General features: G+C 38.9%; 1 protein-coding gene across 1 annotated transcript in view; it reads left to right on the forward strand.

Moving 5' to 3' along the window:
- The window catches only part of LOC136831408 (zinc finger protein 585A-like), a 77,151-nt gene that overhangs the window by 21,638 nt on the left and 31,400 nt on the right, over window positions 1–24,113 (forward strand). Inside the window, exons 2-3 of the mRNA XM_067091796.1 lie at window positions 12,440–12,564; window positions 13,084–13,201. Coding sequence (XP_066947897.1) covers window positions 12,440–12,564; window positions 13,084–13,201 — 243 coding nt within the window. The remainder of the gene's footprint in view (window positions 1–12,439; window positions 12,565–13,083; window positions 13,202–24,113) is intronic.

Consider the following 24,113-nt stretch of genomic DNA (forward strand, 5'->3'; position numbering starts at 1 on the left):
AGCAGATCCGGGTAGAAACCCAGCCTCCCCAGGACGAAAATTTGTACGTGGAGGTGTCGGAGGAAGTGGCGGCCATAAACCTCGACCTGGAACCTATGAACACCGAACAGGACCAGGAGGTAGGTAGGGAGGTGAGGCAGTGGGGGCGGGCTCCCTTTTTGATTCCCCTTCATCCACCGCTTCTTCTTCTTTTCAGGGCTTTCAAAAATCTTCTTACTTGGAGGACAGGGCGCAATCCGCTGTCCCCAAGTTGAAGAAGTCTTGGAAGGCGAAGGGCTATAAGTCCGCAACCTCCCGCAAGGCAACTCCCTTCCCTCCGGTGAAGCCACGGGATGCTAGTCCGGTGGCTTCCGCAGGCAAGGCCACTCCCTCTGCTAAGGGAGCGAGTTTGAGGGCAGCTAAGGCTAGCCCTCCTCGCCATCCTGCCTTTGACCCAGAGGAGTTTGCCGGAATGCTCTTACAGAGGTTTTCCTCAGAGGTTGATGCGAAGCTTAACAAGCTTACGGAGAGGCTGCAGAGCCAGGAGAGTATGCTCTCCGGGTTCATGCGCTCCGGTGGGTCAGCAGTTCATTACCCCATTCCGGATGCCTCCGCCCTCCCTCCATTTGACAAGGGAAATCCCTGGCGTTTGGCCCTTCATGCTCCCCGGCATGAAGATACCCTAACGATCGAGGGTCTAGGCACGCGCAGGCTCGAGGAGTTGGAATTCTTTCCTCCTGATCTGCTGCCCCCCTACCCAGGCTTCGCCAGGCTGACGGAGGAAGCTTGGGTAAGGACGGATAAGGTCCCGAAGGAGACAGTGATCTTCCCAAGGGACCAGGCGCAGTCTACATTGATGCGCACCTTTAATGAGTGGCAGGCGGAGAACACGAAGTTGACCCCCTTCAAGGGCAACTTCACGATGTTCTCGTTGGGAGATAGGATCCCACCCCTGCATGACTAAGGTGGCTCTTGCGACTGCCCAAGCATGCTCGGAAGGTAAGCCGTTGCCTCAGCTCCGGGAGACTGATCCCACCTCTCTGATCTTCCCCGGAGACGATGAATTCTGGAAGGATGCCCCGGCCACTTTTACATTGGGTAAGCTGGACCCGGAGTGTGCATCCACCTTATTCAGCGAGCAGCTTCCCAAACTGCCGGAAGCCCTCCTGAAAGCAGAGTTTGAGGCTAGGTGTCGGTTGAGCCGATCATTGAACTCCCTGTGCCTGGCGGAATCAACCGCAGTGACGTTTTCTGATGAGCCACTCTTCCAAGTCCTGACGAAGTCTCTGTTAGCGGGATTTCAGGCGGACTTGTTTGACTTCATGGTAGCGCAGATGAACTGCCGCAAATACATCTTCGCCGACACTACCATAAGACATGAGCCTAACAAGCTCATGAAAAGCTCCTTCTGGGGAGCTAGTATCTTCCCGGAAGAAGAAGTCAATAATGTCCTGGCTGAGGCAACCAGGGCAAATCAGAGTCTGCGCTCCCACTGGGGTATCCCCGCTTTTAAAAGGAAAACCCCCGATTCCGCCGGCCCTCAAAATAGACCTGGCAAGAGATACAGGAGGCACAGAAGACAACACCAGCAGGCTGTTGTCCAAGCTGTACCTGTCTCGCCAGTTTGCTAGCCTTCTACCTCTAAGGCCCAACCTCAACAGTTCGTGCTGGTGCAGCCAGCTCAACACTCCCTTGCCGCGCCTTCCTTCGTGACGTCTCCTGTATAAAACCCCTCCTATGAGGGTCAGGGGTCGTTTCGAGGCCTTTACAGGGGCGCAAGGGGGAGTAGAGCAAGGGCCTCCTTCAGAGGCAAGGCTGCCGTCCTGATCCCTCTCCCGGGGAGAGGAGGCCGAGGTAGAGGAGGCAAACCTGCACCTTCCCAGTGAGACCAGTCAGGTGGGCGGCAGACTTCACCTGTTCAGGGACCAGTGGACCTTCAGTCCGTGGGCCCACAGTATAGTCTCCAAAGGTTTGGGGTGGAGTTGGATCAAGGGCCCTCCCCTCTGATCAGATTTCATCAACCGTCTTCCAAAGCTCTTCGGGACTTTGCGGAATTACTCCAAAAGAGGGCCATAAAGAAAGTGAAACACCTGAAATTTCAAGGCAGGCTGTTCAGTGTTCCCAAGAAAGACTCCAGTCAACAAAGGGTAATCTTGGATCTCTCGCGTCTCAATCTTTACATACAGGGTGCGGCAACATAACTTCCTTTTTCCAAAAGGCAATAAAACAAGATGTATAAATCAGAAAGGTTTTAATTTTGTTTCATAATTATAGTACATATTTAAAGTTTTGTTTCACACAGTTTTGAAAATCATATCAGGTCCTGACGTCCCATTGTCCATACATTGCATATACTGATTTGGGTGTTTGCCATGACCTCAACAGCGTATCATTTGACTGGATCAACAAACAAAACATGCGCTACTGGGCTGACACCAATCCCCATGAATCATGAAAGGCCTTTGCATTCACCTAAAGTCACAGTGTGGTGTGCAATTTCCTCCACTGGAATTGTTGGTCCTTGGTTTTTTAAGAAAATGAGGTCACAGTGACAGTGAATTCAGACCAGTATGTAAACATGGAGGATTTTTTTTTTTCCACAAATTGAAGAATTGGACCTAGGGGATATTTGGTTTCAACAGGATGGAGCAACGGCTCACACTTCAAGGGCATCGATGGCTGTTTTGAGGAACATTTTTCGAGCGCCTCATTTCAATAAGGGGCGATCTGGAGTGGCCAGCCCTTTCCCGATTTGTCCCCTTGTGATTTTTATTTGTGGGGATATTTGAAATCCCGTGTTTATGTCAACCGCCGAGAAGCCTACCAGACTTGAAGGCCAACATCCGAGAAGAAATTGCCAATATACCGGCTGATACGCTGTTGAGGGTCATGGCAAACACCAAATCAGTATATGCAGTGTATGGACAATGGGGACGTCACCTACCTGATATGATTTTCAAAACTGTGTGAAACAAAACTTTAAATATGTACTATAATTATGAAACAAAATTAAAACCTTTCTGATTTATACATCTTGTTTTATTGCCTTTTGGAAAAAGGAAGTTATGTTGCCGCACCCTGTACAATGCGACAAATTTCGCATGCTTACAATCGCGCAGGTGCGGTCTCTACTTCCTCGTGGAGCCATCACCACCTCTATAGATCTTTCAGACGCATATTATCACGTCCCGATTGCGCGGAACTTCTCTCCCTTCCTCGGTTTCAGACTGGGGAAACAAGCCTACTCCTTCAGGGTCATGCCATTCGGGCTCAACATAGCACCCAGAATTTTCACGGCTGGCGGACATGGTAGTGCAGCAGTTACGGTCCCGGGGATATCGCTGGCGCATACCTGGACGATTGGATAATTTGGGCATCCAACGCCGGGGAGTGCCGGAGAGCTACGGCCATGGTGATCAAGTTTCTGGAATCCCTAGGCTTTCAGATAAACAGGGCGAAGTCCCGCCTAACTCCGGAGGCTCGATTTCAGTGGCTGGGTATCCAATGGGATCTGGTCTCGCACAAGCTGTCTATTCCACCAGCCAAACGGAGAGAAATAGCCAAAGCCACCAGGCAATTCCTCAAAGGCAGGAAAGCCTCTCGCAGAACGCAAGAAAGAATCCTGGGTTCTCTTCAGTTCGCATCCGTAACAGACCTGCTCCTAAAAGCAAAACTGAAAGACATAAACAGAGTGTGGCGGAGACGAGCCAATGTCAAGCTCAGGGACAAGGTATCTTTAATTCCTCCGGTGCTGAGGAAAAGACTCTGGCCGTGGTCCACAGTCAAGGGTCTTTCAAAGTCAGTTCCCCTTCAATTCCCTTCCCCAGCTCTAATAATCCACACAGACGCTTCATTAAGCGGCTGGGGAGGGTACTCACCAAAAGAAAAGGTACAGGGTACATGGTCCACTGTTCCGTCAATTCCACATAAACATTTTGGAGGCAGTGGCAGTGTTTCTAACTCTGAAAAAACTTTGCCCCACCAACCAGATTCATATCAGGCTGGTGCTGGACAGCGCAGTAGTGGTACATTGCATAAACAGAGGGGGTTCCAAATCGAGTCGGATAAACCAAGTGATGATAGCCATTTTCTCCCTGGCGGAGAAGCACGGCTGGCACCTATCAGCTACCCATCTAGCAGGAGTCCGGAATGTCATTGCAGACTCCCTGTCCAGGGCAACTCCGCTGGAGTCAGAATGGTCCCTGGACGTAGGCTTCTTTCAGATGGATATGCCGTCAGGTTCCGGGCCTTCAGGTGGACTTGTTTGCCACGGAGAGCAATCACAAACTCCCTTGTTATGTTGCTCCCAACCTGGATCCTCGAGCTCACGCTACGGATGCAATGTCAGTGGACTGGAACAAATGGCAGAAAATCTATCTTTTCCCACCAATAAACCTGCTGATGAAGGTGTTGCACAAGCTCAGGTCATTCAAAGGTCAAGTGGCCCTGGTAGCTCCCAACTGGCCGAAGAGCAATTGGTTCCCTCTTCTTCTGGAGCTCAAACTACGGTGTCATCAAATACCCAAGCCACAGCTGACTCAAATAGTGCAAACACGGACTGTGTCAGCTTCCTCAAGAATTCTGAATGCCCTGGCTTTATGGACTTTATGAAATTCGCCGCTCAGAGAGGTGCGGATATTGATCCCGTTAATACTCTGTTTCTGGAATCAGATAAAAGAGATTCTACCCTTAGACAGTACGATTCAGCAGTTAAAAAGTTAGCATCTTTTTTGAAGGAATCTGAAGCTCAAGTCATGACCACCAATTTGGCAATATCATTCTTTAGATCACTGTTTGAAAAAGGTCTGGCTCCGGCCACCATTACCAAAGCGAAATCAGCTTTAAAAAAGGTGTTTTTGCATGGTTTTAAGATTGATTTAACAGATTCATATTTTTCATCCATTCCCAGAGCATGCGCTCGTTTGAGACCAGTGACCCGTCCACATACGGTTTCCTGGTTTCTTAACGATGTTCTAAAATTAGCCTCAGAAACTAATAACGATCAATGTTCTTATTTGAATCTGTTAAGGAAGACATTGTTCCTAATTAGTCTAGCTTCAGGTGCCAGAATATCAGAACTGTCTGCTCTCTCTAGAGGTGCGAATCATGTCGATTTTCTCCCATCAGGAGAAGTTCTACTTTCCCCAGATCAAAGGTTCTTAGCAAAAAATTAAGACCCTCAGGATAGGTGGTCCCCCTGGAAGGTTGTTCCTCTTCCACAAGACCTGTCTTTATGCCCAGTCGCTACCTTGAGGGCCTATTTATGGAGAACCTCTCAGTGTTTGTCTGGTCCTCTTTTTATCAGGGAAAAAGGAGGAACGCTTTCTTTAAAGGCTATCAGACAACAAATTCTGTACTTCATTAAGCAAGCTAATCTGGATTCAGTCCCTAAGGTTCATGATATCCGAGCAGTGGCTACCTCCACTAATTATTTTCATACTATGAATTTTGATGAGCTTAAGAAGTACACGGGCTGGAAATCTCCATCAGTGTTCAAACGCCACTATCTGAAATCACTGGAAGCTCTGAAGTTCCCTGCGGTGGCTGTAGGGAGCATTGTCCCTCCACCTTAAAATTAACCTTTAATCCCTGTCCTCTCCCCCCCGCCCGCCTGCCTCATTTACTTGCCCTGCCATTTTCTCCTGGACCAGACATGCTTCACAGCCTGGCTCCTCATATTATGATGTACAATTTTGCGGTGTTAGTTTTTAAGTTTGCGGCATGTTATGTTTACTGTAATTTAGTTTTAAGCTGGAGGTACCTTTATAAGTTTTTTCTGTCGTTTATTTAGTCTTAGTACCTTCCCATTATAGTATTATTTATGTACATAGTTGTTTCTCATGTCCTTTACTGTGATATTAATTGTATCCCTAGTTATAACTCAGTTTATCTGCCTATACCTTTGGTATTTAATCATGTTTTGAGGGATAATTAAAACTATTTTCAGTAATAGTGTTTTTATACATGTCCACCTAACTATTCGCTCCTTTTAAACTTTCACCAAAGCTTAGTATGATTCTCTGTCATAATTTCACTGGCTGACACAGGGACGAGCTCAGAAAAGGGATTTTGACAAAGGAAAAATCTATTTCTGAGGGAGGCCCTGTGTCACCCAGTGACCCTCCCAGGGTCTAGATTTCCCTCCCCGAGTAGGCATACCAAGCTTGGGGGGGTGCTAGCCTGGAATGAGTACAGATGGCGCTGGGGTCGTCGGTTGGCGGGCAGGTGAGTGCGGGCGTTGGATCGGCTCCTCACGTTCCGGGGGTTTTGTCATTGGGATATCTACAGAGTGCAGTCCTGTGGCAGTGACAACAATCACTCACCCTTACCTATACCGACGTCTATTTCATAATAGATGTTCGATCTGGGGGTAGTAACCCCAGCATTTCCTGATAGCTTTTTTCTCTGGTATATTTAGCAATATCTATACCTAGAAATTCGTGCTTGATAGGAATTTCACCGGGTGACACAGGGCCTCCCTCAGAAATAGATTTTTCCTTTGTCAAAATCCCTTTTTTATGATAAAATAATGATTTACAGTACTAATTTTCAAATATTAATAATAAGATTAATAAGATTAAATAATACAGTAATGAAATGAAATAAGATTAAATAATAAGTAATACTGTACCTGTAATAATACAGGTAATAATAAGTACTAATTTTCAAATATTAATAATAAGATAAGATTAAATAATAATAATAATAATAAAAATAATATTGTACTGTAATATAACAGTAATAAGATTTTAAATAATAATAAGATTAAATAATAACTCAGAGAGTGTGAGAGATTGCCTGGGGAAAGTAACAGGTTTTTAAGCTTTGCGCTGGTAATAAACCAGTTTTCTCTCCTCCTTATAGGAGGAACTTCCTTTTAGTAGGAACCTCATTATAGTGAACCCTCCCATAGGAGGGACCTCCTTATAGTGAACCCTCCTGGTGGCTACACCTCCCTAAACCGTTTGCTCAACTCACCTACAGCTACACCGCTCAGAAATGACATTGAAATAATATTAAAGTGTTACTGTATAGGATGATAGTTTAAGGTATATTTCTTGTTTGAACTATTAAAATAGGCAGGTTTAAGCATTTTTTAGAGGGGGTCTTTGGTGTTTGAACTATTAAAATAGGCAGTTTTAGGTGCTTTTATAGGGAATGTCATGATTTTAGCTATTTGCGGGTGGTTGTGGGCCCTGTCCCCCGCGAATACTGGGGGCCAACTGTAACAGAACTGCAATGTCCTGCATCAAGAGGTTGGGCTCGCATTCATCTCCTCTCAATGCAGTGTTGCTATCCATCTTTTGGATGACGCAAGCAAAGAAGTGGTACTTGTCTGCAATTCACCTCACAGGGTCTTTCAATGTAATAGCAGACCCTCTATCAGAGGATACAACAGCCTCGACTGAGTGGATGTTAGACAATCACTCCTTTCAATTAATTGCCAACATGCTTTCACATCCGGAAGTGAACCTGTTTGCCACATATGAGAACCATCAACTTCAAGTGTGTGTCTCCGAACCTGAACATTCAAGCAACAGCAAGAGATACATTCCTACAAGACTTGAACAAGTGGAGGATGATATACTGTACTTTTTACTCCATTGTTCCAGATTTCGAAGGTTTTTGAACAAATTTCTAACTTTCAACTTTCAATGGAACCACTTACTTAATAGCCCAAAATTTGCCATACAGGCGTTGGTTCCTATTACTTCAACAACGGGCGAAGAACTTAATTTCATTAACGTCCTCTGTTCTATCCCAGACAGGGAAGGAAAGTCATCTACACATCCTCCTTGCTGAGCCGAGACCTTCACGTGTGGATTTTAAAATCTTGTCTACCATGAAAATTACCTACCCGAAATTGCTAGGTACCTAGTGCAGAAACTACAGACATTATCTCTTTGACAATACTAGTCCGTATGGAAAGTATGGTTAGATTATATCCATGCTAAGAGTCCAGTTGAGATCTTTGTTGAAATACTTCTACATTCTTATATATCTTTTTGAAAACAAGTGCCTTGCTGTTAAAGCAATCATGGCATACAAGGTAGTTTTGTTGGAACCCTTGCTTTATGGATTTGGGATTAATTCTAACATAGAAATTGTTACTTCTCTTCTTCGGTCTTTTGCATTGCAAAGACCTGCTCCTGCAAAGCTTCCCATTACTGGGTCCATGAATAAGGTGCTTAATCTTTTGCCAACCCCTCAATTTGTTGGGTCCAATACAGTAAACCCCCGAATTTGTGGGGGGGAATGCATACCACAACCCCCCACGAATAATTAACACCCCTCTCTAAAAATGTTTATAAGTGCCTATCTTGAAAGTTCACATACCAAATGTATACCTTAAACTAGCATCCTTCATCAAATATACCTTAAACTATTATCCTATTACTGTAGTATTAATCTTTGAAATGATATTAATATCATTTCTAACCCTTCCAGCTAATAACAGAGAGAGAGAAAGAGAGAGACGAACTGAGTTGCTTACATCAGTGAAACAATTAAAAATGTCAATAATACAGTATATATTGTGTATATCTTTTTATCAACCATTCTCCCTTTCCATATATCTATTTATCTCTCACCTTTGGCAAGAGAGAGAGAGAGAGAGAGGAGAGAGAGAGAGAGAGAGAGAGAGAGAGAGAGAGAGAGAGAGAGAGAGAGAGAGCACTGAGTGGCCAACATATATTTGACCAAGAGTGGGCAACACTTTCCACCCTTTGCAGTCAGTATGTCAAGATATTTTACATGTTTGACAGGTTACACCCTCCCCCCCTCGCTCCAAAACTTTCAGACAAGACTGGGAAAAAAATGAGGGAAAAAATTTATTGAACTAAAATTTTACTAATTCACTATATATTTTCTATAATGAATTGACATTCTGCTGTGTTTACATTAATATTAATATTTGAAAATTAGTAAATCATTATTTATCATACAAAACAAATAAACATACATATTACATATGCATAAAAATTCTCAACTCAGTAAGAGAGAGAGAGAGGATTATTATTTTTATTACATAATGTTATTTTTTAATCTTATGAAGCTTAATATTAATATTTGAAAATTATTACTGTAAATCATTATTTTATCATAAAATGTATATGTACGTACAGTACAGTATTCAGTCACAAAAATGATATGAATATACAGAACATTGCTCTACAAAAAAAATCCACGAATAGGTTAGTTTTCCCGCAAATAATTTATCGATAGGTTCCACAGAAAATTCCACAAATTGTGAGAACGTGAATCTGGGGCGTTTACTGTACAACTACAACATAGTATATGCTGCAAAAGGCAATCTTGTTGACTGCTTTTGCATCAGGATCTCGCATTAGTGAACTGGGCTCTCTTAGACGGGGACAATGCTACATTACTCATACAGCTAACCATCATTTATTATTATCTCCTGGCCCATCATTCCTGGCAAAGAATGAGAACCCTATAAAGAGAAAATCTCCTATTCTGATAAGGGAACTCAATTTGTCAAATAAAACTTACGCCCGTTTCAAGCACTAGAGGCCACTGGCAAACATCCCAGAAGTCTGATTTTCCTATACCCTATCACAACAAACCAGTCCATCTACATGGGCTGAGAATAATTGTGGAGCCCTTCATTAAAAAGGCAGACCCCAACTCCTATCCTAAGTTGTATGACATTCAGAAGGTAAGTACAGTACATCATTAGTTTTCTTTGGAAATGTTTCTTTCAAAGAAGTCTTCAAGTGTACAAGGTGGTCATCAGGAACAGTATTCGTAAAACATTATTTCCACAAACTCAAACATATTCAATTACACTGTGTATCAATAGGTGGTATAGTAAGTCCTGACACCATAGGTGCTGTGGCGGAAAACTTGTGTGTATGCTAAGATATCGCTGGGAAAGGTGCAACAATACTGCAACTAAACCCAGCATATTTAGGTAAGTCACTTCAGAACTACATCTTAATAATTGTAAGTTTGTGTTTAGTTTCGTTTTCTATGTTGCCAAACCCTGTGGGTATCTGGGATAAAGAATGTTGTTTATAACTTGTGGCTTAACCTTGGACAAAAATTTTATCTGGGTTGCTGGGATTGAATTTTAGGAGCTTAGCCATTTTGTCACCTGCCAATTTCTTTCGTAAGCTCCTTTGAGGACGAACAGCTACTACACTATAAAAAAATAGGTTTTGACATAGGAAAATCCTATTTTTGGTAGCCGCTGTGAGTCCTCAAACCTGCCCACTTTCTCTGATGAAAAGGCATGAGATTTGGGTGAATAATTTACCTGCATAGACCTGAAAAGAATAATGAGCAGTCGGTCTAGCGCAGAGTGCGTTGTTGCCATGATAGTGGATGACATGAGATGTGCAGTTGCCTCCTCTGCAGGTCAAGACAAGGAAGAACCTAGGCAGTTGCTGCAGACAAAAGAAATAGTCCTCATGTCCCGAGTCCTATTTTTGGTAGCTGCTGTGAGTCTTCAAACCCACCCACTTTCCCTGACAAAAAGGCATAGGATTTGGGTGAATAATTTTCCTGCATAAACCTGAAAAGAATAATCAGCAGTCGGTCTAGCGCAGAGTGCGTTGTTGCCATGATAATGGGCGACATGAGATGTGCAGTTGCCACGTCTGCAGGTCAAGACAAGGAAGAACCTAGGCAGTTGCTGTAGACAAGAGAAATAGTCCTCATGTCCTGAGTCATAATCAGTGTCAATGTGCACTATACTAGTGAAGGCCAACTACAAGAGAGTTCTTTGAAATTGGTTGGTCTGTCTTATGGGATGCCTCCAGGGACCATGAGAGTAACTCCTTTGAGGACGCACAACGACTACCAAAAATAGGGCTTTTCTACATTAAAACCTGTTTTTAGAAATGAATATCTCTATGAAGTATAAATACCTTTTTAATGTCAAAGAATATTGCTATGGTTATTTGTGTACATTCAAGACATTTGTGGATATGGTCTTTTTAATAAGCTTATGATCTAATGTTGTTCTATCATTTTGAGATTGAGACTAAGATGGAATTATAATTTTAGACTTTTGCACATACCATATTAGCCTGGCATTGACCATTTTCTCAAGTACATTACATAAATATCTGGTTAAGGAGACAGGTCCATAGGTAATGGCTTTGCTTAGATCTTTTCTGGGTTTCATTACTGGAATAGTGGCATTGCCCCATTCTTTTGGAGATAAGTTTCTTAACAAGAGGTGATTGTAAAATTATTAAAAGTATCACTTTGCTAATGGTACCAGGGATTATATAATTTGAAATGGGATGCTGTCTTTTTCCAAACTGACCTACACGTGGAGAAAGTCTATTCTAATTCTTGTCTCATTAACTTTTTGTTGGATCATACATCCAAGAATGTTAGTCTCAAGTTTTCATCCTAGAATATTAATGACTAGACATGTATAATAAATTTATCATATAACAGAGCATGGCCCAGCAAAACTTTGTATGGGTTTTATAACTTTTAAGTTCCTTGCAAGTTCCATTTAGTGTACCAAGCAGTCTTCTTATTGAGAGCTTAGTTTTTATTAATTCTGATAATGTGTCCACCATGGAACTGTGCATTTAGAGTGGTGATTAGTAGAAAGAGTAATAGCATTTTCTCCAGCATTGGTGATGACTGTTGTGATGAGTCTGTTTTTTATGCTCTCTCAAGCATGGATATGGAAGAATTTCTCTAGTGTGCAGCAGATACAAATTTCAGTTGGCTCTCAGGGTGATTATATTGAGGAGTACATGCAGTTTGGAAATGTGTGCCCTCCAACTCCACCCTCCATCAAAAACCAATGCGTAGTCAAAATCTAAACTTTTCCTGGCAGCAGTTATCATTAGTATGCAAAAAAAAAAAAAAAAAAAAAAAAAAACAGTGGTCCAGTCTTTGTCTGAGTACTCGCAGCTGGCCTAAACTGTATGGTAGGACCTGCCAAGTAACAAAAAACTTCTCCACTGTCATTACCTGGTTCTTCCATGAACAACAGAAGCCCCACTATTTCACAAAATGCTGGGCCATGGGAAATAGTACTGTCATCCAAGGGTATGACAGGCACAAGAGTGGAGTCACCTTAGATCAAGTTACACAGTAATAGGTCATGCTACTGTCAGGAGATTGTAATAGGTCTTGGTCAACAGGAGTCAAGCAAGTCAAAAAGGGCATGTATGCAGTTAACTGCAGGTAATGGGTCTCATCAGCCATCAGTAACCAATTAAATATTTTGTACTTCAGTTTGTTTACTTCAACTACATCCTTAGGTGCAGTATAAATAAAAGAGGTTTTTGTCCATGGAAAAAATTGTAATTTTATTTGCCTAATTCATCCCTGTTATTTTTTTTCCATTTTTTGCCCTATACACAGACATACCCAGTATTTTTTATAGCAACTTGCAAATGTAAGGTGCATGTATATCAGTAGAAATACAGTATTTTGATAATGCTAGATAACTTTTCCCCTACAGACTTACAGATGTAAAATGAGTCTCAAGAAACACCATGGTAGAGAACATATGCATTTACGACCCTATCAATGTGAACTGTGCCATAAGGATTTTTACAGTAAAGGTGATTACAAGTGTCACATGAGGTATGTCCTTTTTCTTCATTTTCTTGGAAAATGCATGCACTGGTAAAAGTTCTATCTAAGTTTTGTATTACTTATTACATAGTTGTATGCTTAGTACAGGTGAACTAAAACTTTTTGTTTGAATTAAAAACAGGAAAACATGATATTACGAAGGTGAACTCATGAGATGTTCTAGCCTATTCTGTCTTTTATATTGCGGCTCCAGTCATTTGTTTGGGATCACGTGATCAGTGATTTAAAATTTAGTTGAGCTCTCTTGGGATGCACAGCTGATTTGCCTTTAATGTACATTGATGGTACAGTACTTCAGTGATAAATTATAAAGGGAAGAATGTCAACAATCCAGGGCTGTGTTGTGTGTTGATTAAAAAAACTTCCAACCCTAAAAATGGAATAATGTGTCTATACTACATTGATAATTGATATGTAATTAAATTGCAGAAGCTTTTAGATGCAACATAGCAGCGCTCTTTATCAATGATTACTACAGTAGCTATATAAAGTTCATCTGATTTTCAGGGTACATAACAAAGAGCATCCTTACATTTGTTTTGCTTGTGGACGAGACTTTGCTCACCTTTCCCATCTTCACCGACATGAAAGGATTCATACTAAAGAGAGACCGCATAAATGCCCGGTGAGTTGTTTGTATTCAAGAAAACTGTTTTTTATTTTAAACTTCACAATTTATTAAATGGGAGAAAACACTTTAAGAGGATTTGTAATGTTTAGTGTCCATACAAACTATCCTCATTTTTGCTGTGCCTTTGGATTCAGTTGAAATCAGATGACCTGGTTGTCAAATCATAACTTGAACCTATGGAACAGTTTCCTAATAAATAAGACCTCGCTCAATAAGGTACAACCTTGTCTGTTAAATACTCTTTTATCTTGACTGGATTGGATTGGATTGGAATATAGAATTTAGGATTGGAATAGTACATACTGTATAGTATTAGGACAAAGGCCGAGTGCTGGGACCTGTGTAGTCATTCACTGCTGGAGAGAATGTGAAGGCTGAAATCTACGATTAGAAATAGTACTGTAAACAGGTACATGATAATACATGTACACGACATAGATTAATAGACTCCATTAAATAAGAATGATCCTTGGAGCTTTAGTTCCACTTCCAGGCTTTATAATTACATTTAGTTCTACTTAACTGCCTAATATAATAAAAGCAGACTGGTAATATTTTAAGGTTAAGCAATATATCCGAAGAACAAGATGTTTTCATTATCAAGAATTTGGACACAGGGTCTTGTAGGTAGAAGCTACAAGGCAAGCCTGCCACATGTGTTAAATTTAGTGAACCAGAGCATGGTGTGTGTAGTAAAGAAGTAAGATGTATACAGAGCATGGTGTATGTAGTGAAGAAGCAAGATGTATACATTGTGCAGACAATCATCCATCATTTTCACTTAATTGTGATGTGTACATCATGGAAAAAGAATCCAAACACTAAGGGTAACTGAATGTATCACATTTAGAGAGGCAAAAGAAAGAGTACTGAATCAGTATGTTGGACCTGGAATATCCTTTTCCAGTCTTGCTGCCAACTGAAGAAGAAATATAAATGTTATCAGAGGTGCTTCCCTAGGCCATGTAAAGGGAAGATCAGGCGACCTGTACTCTTGCCTCTTTGGAGACTGCGCCAGTGGTTTCTGGCACTCTTGTCTCTTTGGAGGTTGCGCCAGTAATTTCTGGCACTCCTGTGTAAGATCATGGAAAAAATGATGAACATACATTTGATGTGGTACTTGGAGCTTTGTAAATATCTATCATCTGCACAGTGTGGTTTTTCAAGTATGCACTCCACAACTGATGTGTTAGATTGAATGGATTCTTTAATATATGATGCTTTTGCCAAGAAACAGCATCATTCACTGTTTTCTTTGATCTCGAGAAGGCTTATGATATAACATGGAGATGTGGGATTCTGAGGGTTCTTTATGAATGTAACCTGAGAGGCGATTTGCCTCTTTTTATCAGAGCATTTTAAAAAAATAGGTTATTTCAGGTTCAGGTAGGAGCAACAATGTCAAATGTATTCAACCAAGAAGGAGTGCTACAAGGAAGTGTTCTAAGCATAACCTTGTTCACCTTAATCAATGGGGGTATCAAAAATAATTCCCCCAGACATAACATATACTCTTTTTGTTGATGACCTTTCAATATCTTTTGCAGCAACAAGGATGGCAGTGGCTGAACGCCACCTTCAGCTCTGCATTGATAGTACAGTAAACCTGCTGTATTTGTGGGGGATGCATATTGTACCCCCCACGAATTGCTAAAATTTTGATAGTTTAAACATACAAAAAACCTCTAAAAATGCTTATACCTGAGTATTTTAATAGTTTTATCACAAAAAGTGCATTTAGTCATGAAAATTTTATGAAAATACAGTAATTAGTGAATATTTCTCAGTGAAAACTGCAGCGAATGGGTAGATATGTTCCACAGAGAAATCCACAAATACATGAGTCCGCGAATAGTGAGACCACGAATACGGGGTGTTTACTGTATAGTAAAGTGGGCTGAGATGAATGGTTTTAGATTTTCTGCTAGTAAAACGGTAACCATGCACTTTTGCTGTATAAGAGGATTCCATCCTGATTTAGATCTGTTCATACATAGGCAGAGAATCCAATGTGTTGGTGAAACAACGTTTCTTAGGTTGATTTTTGATAGCAAGCTGACTTGTATTCCGCATCTGAAATATATTAAGACAAAATGCTTGAAAGCAATGAATGTGCTGAAAGTTCTGTCTCACACTTTGTGGGGTGCAGACCGAACTCAGATGTTGAGACTATACAAAGCATTGGTCTTTTCAAAATTAACTTATGGCAGTGAAGTGTACATTTCAGCAAAGCCTAATAGCCTTAAAATGCTCAATTCAACTCATCATGGAAGAATAAGACTGTTTACAGGAGCATTTAAATCATCTCCCACTGAGAGCTTGTTTATAGATGCTGGTGAGATGCCTCTGGGTCTTCATTACTAGCATCTGCTGGTTCGGAGCTGGTGCAGATTTCAGAGACTTCCTAAGTCTTCAACCAGCATTTGTATGAGAACTGAAAGGCATTTGCAGTTTTATGAAAATCACCCCAAGCAACCTCAACCATTTGCTTTTAGAGTAAAATGTATTATCAGGGAATTAAACATGCCAAGGATGGAGATTTTGCAGGGAAGGTGTTCAGTTAGCCCCTGGAACCTTCCAGAGGTAAATTTTGTAGATATTTTCATTTTACCAAGACAGAATTGTCCAATGAGGCCATGAGGTCAATATTTTTAGATCATTCCTCGCAACATGATAACTCTGTTGCAGTTTTCATGGATGGCTCAAAGTCAGATGCTGGTGTTGGCTTGGGAGTTGCCTTCCCAGATATAGAAAGAATGGGAGACTATCATCTATTGTATCTATTTTTACAGCAGAACTGCATGCAATTTTAAAGGCCTTAAAGGAAATTTTAACTCAGAAGGGAAATAGTTTTACCATATATTGTGACTCTAGAAGTGTTCTTCAGCTATCAGAATCTTTTAACTCTTTAAACCCACTGATTTTAGAGCTATTGGAATGGCTGCTTTTAGTGAAGAGGTAAAGAAGTGGATTTTGCTGGGTGCCTTCCCATGTTGGGGTGGTTGAGAACGAGCAAGGTGATCAACTTACAAAGTCAGCAGTCACCTCCCCAGAAGATGCCTACTACCATATCGGGATATATAGCATATAGTAGGTCAGAAAATTAAAATGCTGTGGCAGTCCCTATGGGAAAATATTGCATCAAACCAGAAAATGCTCAGTATTACAACATCATTGTCTCCTTGATCACATCCCTATATGCCAAGGAGACAAGAAACAATGTTGTGCAGGCTTAGGATTGGACATACAAGACTCACTCATAGGTTCTTGATGTCCGGCAAAAATCCTCCATTCTGTGATGACTATTGTTCCTTTGACTGTGAGACATTTGTTGGTCAAATGCCCCAGTCTTGGGAATCTTAGACTTGAGTTCCTCTCTTGGGATCAGACAGAGAAGGACATTTTATTCTCGCTGCAATTCTCAGTGAGGATTGTAATATGGAGCAGATGTGCATCTTTGTTAGGGAGGCAGACCCTCCTCAATAAATTTTAAATTATATACATACGCAATATGTGTGTATGTATAGATAGTATATGGGAATATATATATATATATATATATATATATATATATATATATATATATATATATATATATATATATATATATATATATGTCCCCGGTTTACACGTATTCTTGCGCATATATAACCGAAAATCGTCGTAAGTAACATCGTAAAATCGTCAAAAATCATAAGAAAACCTTACTTTTAATGCTCTATGCATTGAAAACGATGTAAACTGCATTATTATTGAGTTTTACATCAAAAAACCTTCAAATTATGATTATTCTGCCATTTTGGGGCCATATTTCTTCCGTCGGATCGGCGTATATATATCGTAACCCCGAACATGCGTCGTATATATAAATAATTTCTGATGAATATATTTGAAAAGCGTCGTAACCTAACGTCGTATAGCCGGAACCGTATTAAACCGGGACTGCCTGTATATATAATATATTATATAATATATGTATGTATGTATATATATATATATATATATATATATATATATATATATATATATATATCAGAGCCAGTAGGAAACAATGAAAGGCAGCAGTGCGTAGTGCTTTCGTGTATTTTGATACACCTCATCAGGGTACAATATATTGCACCCTGATGAGGTGTATCAAAAATACACGGAAGCGTTTCACTGCAGCCTTTGATATACATTGTTTCCTTACTTGTGATTGTATAGATATACAATCTTCATGTGTTACTTGTGATTGTATAATGTATAATATATATATATATATATATATATATATATATATATATATATATATATATATATATATACTGTATACAGGCAGTCGTCGACTTACGATGGCATTAGGTTCTGACAGAGTGGTCGTAAGTCGATCTCGTCGTAAGTCGACCAACCACATATGTACATGTATTCTGTACTTACCGTATATTATCCATCATATATTATATCCTAAGTATGACTAACCTACATATACATTTTATATTATCCCAAAAATGTGCCTGTATAGTACCTATTATTACGCTTAGCATATGAAATCTTATCATGCTTGAACTCCTTGATTAATACTTACTTTTATTACTGTATTTAACATTTTTATTGTTGGCATTCAAACCATCTGTCTGGTCTGTTTACATTTTCTTATCCGCCATTTGCATTGCCAATCGGCTACACATATGACGTATTATTTACTTTTATTTAGTTATAGGTTTGAATTAAATACATACCGTATTTGACGGCGTATAAGACGCACTTTTTTAACAAAAAAAAAAAAATGGCCTAAAAAATCCCCCTGCGTCCTATGTACATAATGTAGGCTCAAAATTTAAGAATTTTGGCCAAAATTATACATGAAACGTCACGTAGATATTGTAGCCTAGCCTAACATTCGGTGTTATCCTAATAACCTATTAAAAAACAAAGTTTATTATAATTATTTATCATTATCACACTTACCATCACCGCAATTGCTACTGCTAGTATTATAATCAATATCTACATTGTTATTATCGATATTTTCATTAAAATGTGTTAATATCATTATCGTCGTCTACAGCGGATCGCCGCATTCCACATTTACATACCTACAGTACATGTGCTGCCACCTATTGGTGATTATCTCGAGAGCTTTACGGATAACAAGGCTTCGTTCAGTTGGTAGTTGGCAATTCCTGCTAACATTCTCTTTACGCATAACAACATGGCTTCGATCAATTGGTGGTTGACAATTCCTGCTACCATTCTCTTTAGGCATAATAACAAGGCTTCGTTGAGTGGATACTTCGTAACTCGTGCTAGCATTCTCTTTTAAGATTAATAACATGGCTTTGTTCAGTTGCTCACGAGACTCGAGCCGTTACATAGGAAACATTTTTATTTATTGGATTATACCCCTTGATTGTATACTTTTATAATATATAATGGATATATATAACATATATTACCGTAGGTAACATCTTTATTAATGTTTTTGTTGATTCTGCCGGTAAGAAACAATGTTTACAAATGAATGTGTTGCAATCTATTGGTAAACCTATGAGGTAGCTTTCAGCAGCAGACAAAACATTTGATCGTAGTAAATGGCTGATTGTATAATACATATTTTGATAAGTATAAATATGGTAAATAACTTCTTTATTAATGTTTTTGTTGATTCTGTTGGTAAGAAACAATATGCATATGATAACCTAATACTACAGTTTTTACTTACCAAATTCATATGAGCATAGGCTAGGAAACATTTTTTTTTTTTTCCCTCAATGTCCTGCTGAAATTGGGGTGAGTCCTATGCAGACATGCCTCCTATAAGCCATCAAATACGGTAATTTGTTATTACATTTGATTTATTTGCAAAAAATTTTCGAACGACACAAACACACTGAACGCTGCCGAAAGCTGAGCATCTCTCGGATATGAGCGCGCTGCCGGTAGCGAGAAAAAGTATCGTACGCGCGCTCGACGTATTTTAGCAAAATATAAAATTAAATATTATTATATATTATTATATTGTCGTAAAGTCGGTCGGTCATAAGTCGCATAGGTCGTAAGTCGACGACTACCTGTATATTTATATATATATATATATATATATATATATATATATATATATATATATATATATATATATATATATATATATATATATATATATATATATATATATATATATATATATATATATATATATATATATATATATATATATATATATATCACACATTACCACAGGTGAAAAATAAGAGATGGGGTGTAGGTCCTGACCGGTTTAGAATTTATTTCCAAGCCATTGACGAAGGACTGATACAGAGTATAAGAAGTCACAAATATATATACTACAGGAACAGTACTGACGAACATACACAACCATTAGAGACTGCGTATCCACCCACCGGTCGGTGTCGAGGTAGGAGTGGCCTTCAAAACTCATTTGGCTAAAAATCACAATATACTCTCAGGGGACAATACTGATAAACATACCGACCTTAGGCAACCTCAGATCTACACCTGACAGGTGTCAGGGAGGCGGAGTTTGGAAACTCATTAGCACTACTGCCCCTGTACTGTGTTTACAAATATGATAATCCTATATTCATACATCTCTACTGCCTGCCTTAAAATCTAAACAATTTACAAATTTCTTTTGATATTAAAGGATCAGGTTTATACATCCCTTGACTGATATTCATATTATGGCTGTAACTTTCTTTTATAAAGCTAGATTCAATGATATTCCTCCAGTGCATTATTAGAATATACAATCTTTTTTGCCCCTTCCCAGTTGATAGCATGATTGTTCTCACTAACATGTACAAAAATACCACTGTTCCCCTGTGCATACCTCACACATTTCTTCTGCTGTTCAACTCTTTTTTCCAGTGCTTTTCCCATTTGGTCAATATAAAAGTTGTCACAAGACTTACATGGAATTTTATATACACACCCTTTAGTATTGTCAGGGGAGTTCTTGATAAGTAAATTTTTCATTGTTTTATTGTTCTTAAATGCGACATTAACACCAAATTTTTTGTGTTGTAAGGTTCTTTTTGGTTTTGATACATAGTCTTTTTTGCTGCTTCAAGTGGACTGCTTAATACACTGTCAGGATATTTCAGTCTCTTGCCTGCATTCCTAGTCTAATCTATTTCCTCATCAATAAATTCAGGGCTACATACCTGTAATGCTCTTAAAAACATAGATGAAAGCACTGATTTTTTAACCTTACTGCTTTGTCCGGAATAGAAATGCACACAGGAAGAAATATTAGTGGGTTTTCTATACACACTATATTTAAACCCACTACTATTTCTTTATATGAGGACATCTTTATGGATGTCCTTATACAAAGAAATAGTAGTGGGTTTAAATAAAAAATCAATAATATATATATATATATATATATATATATATATATATATATATATATATATATATATATATATATATATATATATATATAATATACACAGTAGAACCCTGGTCCTCGACTGTACTAGAACTCGACATAATCGGATTTCAACACGAAATGTTGAGTAAATTTTTAAGTCGGAGCTCAAACAACAAACCGAATCCGACCCGATGAATCATATGATGTTTGTAGAAAAAGAGTATCGGGCGGCTGCCGCTAGTTGGCGTTGTTGGTATGCGTTATTCCCATGCTTATTTAAAAGCATTTAAAGCCCACACATGCTGCTGCTGCTGCTGTTGAAAAACAAGCCAGATTATCACATTAAATTAATAATACAGTATTTATAAGCCGAATTACTGTATGTCTGTTATCATAAAATTAAGAAAAATTTCTAAATTACGTCGAACTCGGCAGCTTGTGGCAGATATAAACAAACCACAGCGCCACCCTGGTGGTGTATTGCGGTACTAATTACATAAACATTCAATATTTATGGTAAATTTCATACAGAGTCTACTGGAATAGTGTACAAAATCACTGTAAAACATCTTTCAGTAAATATTTACTGAAAGATGTTTTACAGTGATTTTGTACACTATTCCAGTAGACTCTGTATGAAATTTACCATAAATATTGAATGCTTATGTAATTAGTACCACGATACGTGGTACTAATTACATAAACATTCAATATTTATGGTAAATTTCATACTGAGTCTACTGGAATAGTGTACAAAATCACTGTAAAACATCTTTCAGTAAATGTATGAAATTTACCATAAATATTGAATGTTTATGTAATTAGTATCGCAATACACCACCAGGGTGGCGCTGTGGTTTGTTTATATCTGCCACAAGCTGCTGAGTTCCGACGTAATTTAGGAAATTTTTCTTAATTTTATGATAACAGACATACAGTAATTCAGTTTATAAAAACTGTATTATTAATTTAATGTGATAATCTGGCTTGTTTTTCAATGTTGTCATTATCAACAACAGTTTTCATGTGTACCCGTTACAGTACATTCTGGTAGTGCCTATAGGCTACCTAACCTAGCCTATGGCGCTCGGTCTGTCATCGGTAATACGGCTGCATTGGTCATAGGCCAATTTTTTTATACAGTATGCATTTAAAAATGTAAAAAGTGCTTCTGATACAGTAAGTTATTCAACTCTGAACCTATTTAATTGTAATTTGTGTAAAGTTTTGTATAAAAGGCAAGGTTGGGGTAATGACTGGTGGTCAGGAATGGATTAATCCATTTTCAGTTATTTCTTATGGGAGAAATTAACTCAGAATCGAATCTCGACAAAAATCGAACCTCAACACTTCTGGAACGATATATAGCGCCGATAACCGAGGTTCTACTGTATATATATATATATATATATATATATATATATATATATATATATATATATATATATATATATATATATATATATATATATATATATATATATATATATATATAAAAAAACATACACACACACACACACACATTATAATATGCAGGCAGTTATCAATACAAAACATACAGAGCTACAGTCAGTCTTGATGCCTGTGAATGAAGAAACATATTCATATACTGTATATTTATATATAAATGACCTGATTCAAACACTATCCTGGTCATGTAAAGGTTCTACCAGTACAAATAAAACTGTATATATATAAAATGACCTAAGATAAAGGTTCTACAATTAACAATTAACATATTTTCGGTAATAGTTACACAGGGCCCCTGTTGTTAATATTACGCTACTTAATTATGCAATTATAGTCGGAAGGCACTCTGAGGCAACACGAGCCATCACTGTCTTTCAGATGCGCTTCCTAGCCCAACGACCTCTAAACCCCTACTGATCTTAATTTTTCAAATTGAACTTGCTTACGTCATAGACCTCAGCTGATTGGTCTCTTATAATCAAAAGAAAACAATAAGGGTCTTCAATGTATAGCACTCATTTCAATTACCCATGCTGAACCCCAACGATCGTATGGCATTAGACGACTCAGCAGTATCTATCTGTTTGTTACTCTCTGATCACAAAGAAGTACAAACAACTAGCAGATTTTCCGTTATGTCTCAAACATGAATTTCTATATAATCAGTTCACCACTCCCCCATCAATGTTCTGCAACTTGCAGGACTCACAACACTATTTTTTTTTAATTAGTTTCTCTGCCATTTGTGCACTGCCATACCTCCCCACACATGTTACTAATAATTCATGCAAAAACAAAAACTAAAATTTAGGAAGCCAGGGTCAAATTGCACGGTTACAATTGGCAATTTACAGTGTTATGAATTCCACGTATCACATTGCTATGATTAGATTTATTTATTTATATTTTTTTTAATAAAAATAAAAAGAGAATCATATAGGATCAATGGAATAATAATGCTTAGCTCCACACATTAACACCCAACTTTATTAGAATTTGGATTGAAATAATCTGCAGTTCAAATAATCAAAACAAGGCAAAAATCAGATTACTGTTAATCATCAAGACAAAATAATTTTATAATATCACAGAAATTGAATAAAAAGAATAAATGATATCAAATAGACATGAATAAAATCAACTACAAAAAATGAAATAAAAGATCATGGAATGCAAGTACATAGACACATTTATGATGTGAATAACAAGAATAAATGATATCAAATAGACATGAATAAAATCAACTACAAAAAATGAAATAAAAGATCATGGAATGCAAGTACATAGACACATTTATGATGTTTTCTTTTGACAACAGCACATGACACCAGTATTTGTAACCTTCGTCTGTATGCACATTGGGTGCACTATTAATAATCTTCAGACATGCTTGCATGTCATTTTCACTTTCCTCTCCCAGATAGCTAGGCAGTCCCGGGAAAGGAGGTATTTTCTCGCGCCCTCTTGAGGGACCTTTCTTTGCCTACATGTCCTGCACAGGGACTTACATGTATCATGTGGATGGCTTTCTCTACCAAAGAGGGAGGAAGAACGACGCGAGATCGGATATCACCCGGTCTCTTCTCATATTTACAAAAGAAGATATCTCCCTCAAGGAAAACATATCTTTAGGCACTGTTAGGAAATCGGGAAACTCATCACTCACACCCCTCATGTAAGTCTTAACCTCTTCAATCCAGGGTTTGGACTTTTGACCCCTCATCGCCTCTTCTACACTCCAACCACACAAATGAATCACACACACACACACTCTCTCTCACTCCCAGGGCATCCTCTGCCTGACTCCCCTGGGGGATCAATTCCCTCGTTCTCACGTCTGTTTTGACTCGCACCCCTTCTGCCTCTCCCCAGCTCCTGAGACACCGAGCTATTCCTGTTTCCCACACCGGGTGCCTCTGAGGCATGTAACTGTTTCTTTCGTCGCTGTTCCTATCTCTTTGCTGCTTGCTACTTTATCTGTACAAGGCTTAAGGCCTTCAGATGTTACAGTGTGCCCCAAAAAATTCAGCTTCTTGCTGAAAGAATTTACATTTGGTTAAA

Source organism: Macrobrachium rosenbergii, chromosome 48, assembly GCF_040412425.1.
Source record: "Macrobrachium rosenbergii isolate ZJJX-2024 chromosome 48, ASM4041242v1, whole genome shotgun sequence".
Classification (NCBI taxonomy): Eukaryota; Metazoa; Arthropoda; class Malacostraca; order Decapoda; family Palaemonidae; genus Macrobrachium; species Macrobrachium rosenbergii.